Source organism: Alexandromys fortis, unplaced genomic scaffold, assembly GCF_014885135.2.
Source record: "Alexandromys fortis isolate MF-2015 unplaced genomic scaffold, M_Fortis_MF-2015_v1.1 scaffold_101, whole genome shotgun sequence".
In the NCBI taxonomy this organism is placed as follows: domain Eukaryota; kingdom Metazoa; phylum Chordata; class Mammalia; order Rodentia; family Cricetidae; genus Alexandromys; species Alexandromys fortis.
Window position 1 is genome coordinate 2,325,274 of NW_026067983.1, and position 8,886 is coordinate 2,334,159.

General features: G+C 35.7%; 1 protein-coding gene and 1 long non-coding RNA gene across 5 annotated transcripts in view; one reads left to right on the top strand and one right to left on the bottom strand.

The window, feature by feature from the left end:
- Positions 1–8,886, bottom strand: part of LOC126511512 (uncharacterized) — an 840,891-nt gene that overhangs the window by 438,555 nt on the left and 393,450 nt on the right. The window lies entirely within an intron of this gene.
- The window catches only part of Agmo (alkylglycerol monooxygenase), a 304,397-nt gene that overhangs the window by 8,999 nt on the left and 286,512 nt on the right, over positions 1–8,886 (top strand). For all 4 annotated transcript variants that reach the window (XM_050158660.1, XM_050158661.1, XM_050158663.1 and 1 more), the window contains exon 3: positions 2,070–2,221. In XM_050158660.1, coding sequence (XP_050014617.1) covers positions 2,070–2,221 — 152 coding nt within the window. The remainder of the gene's footprint in view (positions 1–2,069; positions 2,222–8,886) is intronic.

Here is an 8,886-nt window from a genome sequence, read left to right on the forward strand (position 1 = left end):
AGAGTGAGTTCCAGGACAGGCTCCAAAGCTACACAGAGAACCCTGTCTCAAAAAAAAAAAAAAAAAAAAAAAAAAAAAAGTGTCACTATTGAGATGTCCCAGTCTAAACGTGTAAGCTACTGTCCAAGCTGAGCACCTTTAAATTAAAACCTGTCTTAAACCCTCTCTTGGTAAATATGCTTGGTAACATTTAGAAAATAGGTTGTATACTTCCAATTCTTCATGTTTCTGAAGTGCTGTAGGAATCCATGAACCATGGCCCATGGCCTATCTTACCCAATGTGGAGCTGCATATGAATATGTTTAGATATCCCAGACTGACAGAGAACAGTAGGTTTCTACTTGTCTCAAATCAGCCACTCTTGGGCATCTGGGCAGTCCTAGGAGGCTGCTCACCTGCAAAGGCCTGACCTCAGGAGCATTGCCCTAAGAACAGGAAGTACAGAAGGCCTGCCAGGCAGCCAGGCCGGAGGTTCTAAGGAATCTAGAACACCTCAGGTTGGTACTGGTATGAGAATCAAAGCTGTGACTGTGTTAGGATTAAAGTCTCCATCTCAGCAGCAAAGCTTCCAGCCGTGTCATGCCAAATTGGAAACGATTCTTAAGATGTGCTGACTGTTGCCCTTCCCAAAGTGACAAGCAAAGGATTTTATGAGCTGCATATACTAATGCTGCATTGAATTAGCCCAGTATTTATATATATATATATATATATATATATATATGTATGTATATATATATATTAATAATGGTGACATAGTCAAAGAAAATGAGAGAATTTTAATTATGTGATTCATAATTAAATATGTGATTACCCAAAAATAAAATAAAAAATCTTTCATGCTTATTTAAATTTCACCTCACATCACAATATTTAAATATTTCTCATAATTTTGTGAAACAGGCTTGCTGCTTGCTCATAACTACATATTTGGAATGATCAACTCTTTTCATATTTTAATAAAAAATAGAATAAAAAGTAAATATAGTCAAGTTTATAAGAATGTTAAATAATTTTCTTGAATATGATCTTAAGTTTTGTCAGAGATAATTAAAAGTTAAATATATTATATTAAATTAAATAGGGTTTTCAAAGATTTGAAACAAAAATTTACAGAAACTTGATAAAATATGCATAAATACAGATTTTTTTTTCTAGACTTTAAAAAGATTTTATTCCGTTTGCATTTTTATTTACATGTATGTGTGTGTGCTTGCAACCTTATAACATAAATGTGTGCATGGTGCCTCCAGAGGCCAGAAGAGCGTTTCAGGTGCCCTCAAGCTGGAATATTACAGAAGGTTGTACGCCACCTGATGTCAGTGCTATGAACTGAATTTAGGTCCTTTGCAAGAGCAGCAAGTGTTCTCAACCACTTAACCATCTCTCTGGCTGTTTTTACTTATTCAATTTGTTTACTTGAATAGATTAATATGCCTCATTTCTGGTAAGAAACGATTTCCTTATATTCTGAAAGTCCCTCCCCATTTGACTTACCAAAGATGTGTAAAGTGTAAACACCACAGTAACCGTTGGATTTGTGCAGGAGGGATAAGAAAGGAGAAGACAGAAAAGAGTAGGAGTCACTCTAGACTGCTGCAGATTTTACGGATGCTCATATTTAATGACAGCAAGCGGCTTTCCGGCTCCTTAGGAAACATTTCGTGTATAGTTTTCAAATTTTTACTCTCCTATTGTCAGCCATCCTTGCTGTGTTCTTCATTAAATCTTAGCAATGACAATAACAGGAACTAAGGTGCAGTTTAGTAAGATTTATTGTGTATGAAATGTTCCATGAAAAGCATTTTAAGAGACGCAGAAGGACAAGAGTCTCCCAATTTTCATGAAATGCAAGAGTGCAAATAACTGGTGCCCACATCCTAGGAACCCAAAGAAAATATGAAGGGTAGGGAGCCCAGACACAGCAAGAAGAGGCACAGCGGGATGGTGACAGACACCATTTTTTACATATGCATATATTCATACTCAACCTCGTCGTCTAGACCGTATTAGCATGATCACGGATACAGAATATGTTATAGCCATTGCTGTGGATTTTATTTTCCAGTCTGTTCTTCAAAAGCCTTGAAGTGACCAGCTATATTTACATCTGGGAGAACTACAGACTTTTCGATTTGCCTTGGGATTCTCAGTGGACATGGTATTTAACCTTCCTAGGAGTTGATTTTGGCTACTACTGGTTCCACCGCATGGCCCACGGTAAGTTACAAATGATGCATTTTGTCAGTGATGATGAAGCATATTTAGTACGTAAGAGGCATTTGGTAAATATTTGCTTGATGAATAAACAAATCAATAGAACAATATTTCTTGTAACATGTAAAGATTGCTAATGGCTTAAACTTTGAAATTTCAGCATACGCAATCTGAAGCCATTAAAAATAAAATTATTGCAGATACATTTTCCTTATGATTATAATTATAATACCTTTAGAAAATGATAGCTTAAGCATTGCTTTTTAATGGGCTTCCATCCATTGTTAAACTGCAGGCAATTACGCACAGTATCAGACTTCTCATCCCAATCATCACGGGTCATTCTGGAGAGTTCTAAGACAGCTTAAAATTCTAGGGAACATCTGCCATCGGAGCCAGCAGGATTCAATTTCTTGGCAATGCTTCCACATTACAAATGAAAATGCAATCAGCTAAGCACTGACCATACCGCACTTCAACGTTGCCATAGTTTCACAGAATTTCTCATCTCATGCAATGCCTTCTCTCCGCGCTGGTTCACTGAATTTGCATTGGGGCTTTATAACTGCACCTTCCAAAAAAATGTTTTGTTATGGAAAAAAACAAAATGGAAAAAGCGGGAGAAGCTTGGGTCTGTGTTTCTATCGGGATAGGTGACCGTGAAGGATTGCGGAGGAAAGCAGAGCCCGTGGGTTCCGGGGAACGATAAGACATGGCAAAGTTCTGAAGGCGCTAATGTTTTAGAAAAGCAAGTGACGTACACCACTGAAGATTCCAGGGGCTGTTTGGGCTGAGGGGGCAGGAAGGAAGAAAGCAAGGAAAAGGAAGAACCTGGGATAATAATAATACTAAGTAGGTGGGAAATGGAAATAAGAGACTTGCGAGAAGGGTAAATAATTGCGTAATGCGGAGCAATGCAGTAGACCGAACATCCTTCCTCAACCTACATGATGGGAGTAGGAGGAACATGGCTCAGTGCTGTCCCTAAGGTTACTGAGCCGTGTGTGTGTGTGTGTGTGTGTGTGTGTGTGTGTGTGTGTGTGTGTGTGTGTGTGCGCGCGCGCGCACGCGTGTGTGTACTGAGCTATATATATGTCAAGTATGTATATATGTGACGTAAATATTAGCATCCTAAACTCATGTATTAACCAAACTATGAGTATACATTAATTGGAACATTTTAAGAAAGTATGCAAGTTAAAAATATGTATTGTGAGGAATAACCAAGGTCTTTAAAAATATCAGCTCCTGACATACAATTGTGAAAGGATACCCTCAAATCAAACATGGTTAAGAATAAAAATGCAGTAAACTGTTTGTATTTTAATTCAATAGTTATAATTTAATAATAACAATTTAATAGTTTTCCTAATAGAGCAAGCATATTGATAATTTCTCTCCTATTCTGTGTAATAAACACTATTGTAAAAAGACTTGGAGTCATCCATTTTCAGAACCCTTCTGATATCACACTGTTCTATACAGATGTTCTTAATTGAGAAATCTGTGAAATGACTTAACCTTTGAAGCTGAACAAAAGAAGCAAAATATTACCAAATATAAAACATTTTAAATATGTTTATTGTGAATACCTTTAGTTAGGAGTGACAACATTTTTAAAAAGTTATTAAAATGTGGAATCAAGGCACCTTGAAAGTATGCTTCATATTACAAAAACTTTAACTGATTCTACTGGAAGAGGAAGGCATTACAGAAATTGAAAGCCTTCTGGAAAAGCATTCAAAACCCTCAGGCTATGGAACCTAATCACAAGTTCAAAGACTTGTGGTTTATAATGGAAAGCTAGTAGGAAAAAATAAATTATGTAGTTAAATGTGCCAACCATCAATATGATAGCTGATTTTAGAATTTATACACAAATATTAATAAAAATATTTAAATAGCTTTAGAGATCTAGAAATATACATGAATAAGAAAATCTTACAATATAAAAACTGTAATTCCAAACTGAATAGTTAGTTATTCAGACTAATTTAACTGAAAAAATTTCAATAATTTCAAAAATCAAATGCCATTTTAAAATACAGAAAGCAAATGAATAAAAGCTGATTTTTTTCCTGGTTAGTATGTAGTTAGTATTTTTTCAGTATTTTTGATAAAAATATATTTCATGTGTATAATATGCTAAATATGAAGCAACAAAAATTATATAAGTGACATTTTGTTGTCATATCATTTAGATTATTTCTTTACTAAGCCAAATCATTGCTGATGTTCGACTCACTGTGATTGCCATTTTCTTGTCTCATTTGTGTTTAGTGTTTTGTTATTTAGAGGACAGAGCTGTTTTATTCTCAAAGCGTTTACTTTCTTTCTCTGTGTCAGAACTTATTTTGACACTGTACCGGGTTTTACATTTTCTTTCCCTACATAGCAACACCAACAAGAATAATTGTTCACATCTAGTATAAAATGAATGTTGCCAAAGCACCCCCATAGATTTCATTTTGATTTTAGAAAGGAATTCAGAATGTTAAAATTAAATAATTCTTAAATTAAAAATAGTTCTCTGCGTCTCTACTCCGTTAGGTAACGACACCATGTTTGTGCTTTGCGCTCTCTGCACCACACTACTAGTGAAGAAACAAGATTTCTCTGGAGTGCTGGCCAGGGCCCTATGATCTCAGTGATACAGCCTAGGAGTTTTGCTTGTTTTTTGTTGCTTTTTTTTTTCCTGCCAGTTCAAGAACTAAAAGGAAAATTTGCGAGTGTTTTAGGTAGCAGTGGAGAATCCCAAAGAATGCAAACAGACCTTGGCATTCAGCAGTTGGAGAAAGGCAGGCCTGAAGAAGGCACACAGAGAAAAAGACCCAATGCAAAGTTGAGAGGGTACTCAGCAATCCCCAACTCCAGTCTCCTCTGGGTCTGCAGCATTGAAAGTCTCTGTCTGGTGTTGCTTGCCTAAATTAGGGTTGGCCAATTTGGAGAAAGACAGTAAAGTTTATTGACTGCTCCCCACCCCCAACTGTTTTGTAACAGGTCCAAATCAGGTCTTGAACTTGTTCAGTGAGCCCATCACCAGAGGCATGGTGATGGCAGAAAAGGGTCTGTCTACAAGGCCTCCAATTCCCCAGCATCCCAGGAGTCACACTCTCAGAAAGGTTTTGTTACATGAGCAAATGCCACCTTGTAAGAGAAGCCTTCCTGATCACTGTATAAATATTGTCAACACCCACAGTGACATCACTTTCAAGAGATGTGGGACGTTGCAGAGCCGGGCAGGGTACATTATAACAATTGTAGATTTATTTGTAGAGTGAATATAGAAAATATGGTGTGTGGATTAGTGAATTTGAAACTTTTGACATCAATTTGCAGTGAATTTAAAATTTATATTACAAACATGATACACACAATTTCATGAACCTATGCTTCTTGTGCCTACATGATACACTTACATTTCTTTTTTTATTTTAGTAGGTTTTATTTCTCTTTTATATCTATGTCTTAAACTCAATATATCCACATTAAAAAAAAAATGAGTCTTTCTGATCTCACCATAAGCACATGGGCAGCAGAACCTGTGCTCAGAGGGTACCGTAGGTTTGCACTTGTCTGCTATGGAAACGCCGATTGTATTTCAGATGAATCGCTGGGAGCAGGAGTGGATGCAAGTATAATATGATTGCTTTGTGTAGAGAGTCTCAATTCAATTGATATAATTTAAAATTTTCTTTATTTGCTCAAACTCATCCATGCTCTTTTTTCTTAGAATATGTTGTGCTTAGAAATAAGTAATTTAAAAATATTGAAAGATTTTGGGGTTAAGTGTATTGGTACTTGTTTATTTTGACTGCTTTCTGGGTTTCTTCTGCTTCCTTTTCAACTTAATTATTAATTTGTCCAAATGCATTTCTAATTTAGAGATTAGAATTCCTTTCCAGAATCAAGAAAATTACTTGAAAAACGTGTTGAAAAATGAATTTATTCTTCCTTCTCTCATAGTAAAGGGTAATTTGACTCTCTTTTTCATCTCACACATATTAGTATTTCTTCAAAATCTCAGTGTTGTGTGGTAGGTATTTGCAGCATGCATATAGTCTCTTGCTTTCTTTACAGTCTCAGGTATTGATAAGAAAAATTCCAGAAGCTGATTTTAAATGCTAGCTCTGAGCTTTTAGCTGTTTGACGCATCTCAAAAGACACACACTCTGTGATATGCCTTAAGCTACAAGGGAAACACACACACAGAGCAGCCCACAGATGAGCAGCCAGTGTAGAAGTAGAGTTAAAGACACAGGGAATCCCGTTCCAGCAGTACTCCAGTTCACTAGGAGGAAACTTTCGTTTTCCTTAGAGATATAGAGAAATAGTTGGGGAACCAGTCTTAGGCAGACTTTGGTGGTCTCTACCATAGTGATGACGTTGCATAGGAACTGACTCGAAGAATCTCACAGACAGCACACAGCTGAGTGACTAGGAAGGAGACAACAAAGAAGACCACAGAGGTCTGTGAGGTGTTTGTGTGGAGGGAGTGATGACTCAATCATATTGACGGCAAAGATTTCAAACTTAAAAAAAATAAAAATTAAATGGGCTGGCATTTAATTGAACTTAAAACAGAAATGGCTATTTTGGCCAATCAATCACAGTTGGCCCTTTGACTAAAAAAGTGCTGCAAGGAAAACTGAGAAAAGGGATAAATGCAATTTGATGAAGGAAAGAGATGGATGAATATGAAAATGGAGATAAATAAAGGTAAGCTTCATGTAAATACATTCACGTACACAGAAGAATCAGGAGTGCCTTAGGCAGCAGAGCAACTTTGATATTAAACATCTGGCATACTCTAGAGTCTCTGTGGTATTTCAGAGTGTACAGAATCTAGACAGTGTCACCAGAATGAATTTAGAGAAATATGGATGCTAGGCATCCCTATTGATTGTCAGAAAAGGGATAACACTAAAATCAACGTAAGTTGAGAATTTTTTCAATCATATGTCGCATGTCATTTATTTACTTCCAAGTTTTTCATAAGAAAGTAAAAATGAGGGAGAATAAATAAACTTTAAAGTGTGAACTAAAAGGAAGATGTGATTGTAGGCACAGATGCCTGGGAAAAGACCTTACGCTGATCGTCCCAGACCTGTGGAGCATGGCCATTTCCTTAGGCTCAATAAAAAACTAGTAAAATCTTCTCCAAATGCAACTTAAACTATTTCAACATCTTTTTAGTTGACTTTGATAATGTGGCTACATTTATTTAAGTCCACAATTATTTTGGTAGACTACAAAACAAAAATTTGTTGATTTAGTTAAGACAAAATTATTTGACAACTTATGATTAAGCAATAGATAAAATAGACTGTTGTCTCCACACAGTCCTGTACTCAGTGTGTAGTCAGATAAAAGTTAGACTATGACACTTGCTAGCTTTATGCACTAGCTGCATGATATAAATGCTTATGAAAAATTTAAAATTATAATTTATGGTCTATAAGCAGAACCACTTAGATGGAGGCTTCTACATGTAGGAGCTGTACTTAGTTATAGTTTTTGCTATTACAAACTAGCCAGTTATTTTCAAGTGCAAACAAAACTAATTAATAATCATTGGAAATTCTTGACAGGTCAGATAAGAAACATTTTAGCTCTATGATTTAATTCACAATAGTGTATATCTAAGATTATAGATAACTAACAGATACATGAAGACATGGTTCTTGGGTTTTTGGCTGGTAGCAAGTAGATAGATACACAGATAGATGTTGGGTAAATAGATGATAGATAGAACATAAAAAGGTAATGGGGAGATAGATAAATTTTAGACGATAGATCTTTGTATAATTGAATAACTTCAAAGTTTGTTAAAATGTAACTATATCCCCAGATCCTACAAAAGGATTTTCCACTATTAAAACTTTTTGCAAAAAAATAAATCTTCTATCTAATATATTAACCAATCTCAGCTTCTTCTTTTACTACCTCAACTAATTCAGCAATAATTTTATGAATAATTTAATTAGATCAAATCAATGTTTAACAATAGGACTCTATAAATTAAGAGTTACTTTTATTTTGTTTATCCATAAGTGTCTGCATGTAGGTATTGCATCACCTGTGTACCTGATAAAGTCAGAGGCCAGAGATGGGCATCAGATCATATAGAATGTGAGTCACAGGGGTTATGAGCCACCGTGTGTGGCTGGGAACCAAAATCAGATCCTCTGCAAGAGAAGCAAGCACTCTTAACTGCTGAGCTATCTCTCCAGCCTCTCCCAATGGGGTTTTAAAAGCTCTTTTGTGGTTTTCACTTGATTCTGTCACCCTACTGCAAAAAAGTTTTTATTGCAGTGTGTGTGTGTGTGTATCCACACGAAATTCATCTGATAACACAGCTTATGTGTGACAATTTAGCATTTCCCTTTTGCTTATTTGTACATCTGCTCTCTAACTCTGAAAGTCTTAGCTTGCATTAACATCAACATATTCAATTATAATGATATACAACTAAAATTTTTAAAATAATAGTATCTCTCAGAAAGGATAATGACAGAAGTTTAGCATTCCTTTTCAGTCTTGCTTTTCTGTTTTAGCATATCCACCAGACACAATCAGAATTGTTCAAATGTTAAACGAACTCTGCTATGTTCCGTAACAATAGCAACCACCTATGTAGCTAAATCCACTTGTTCCTCTTGATATAT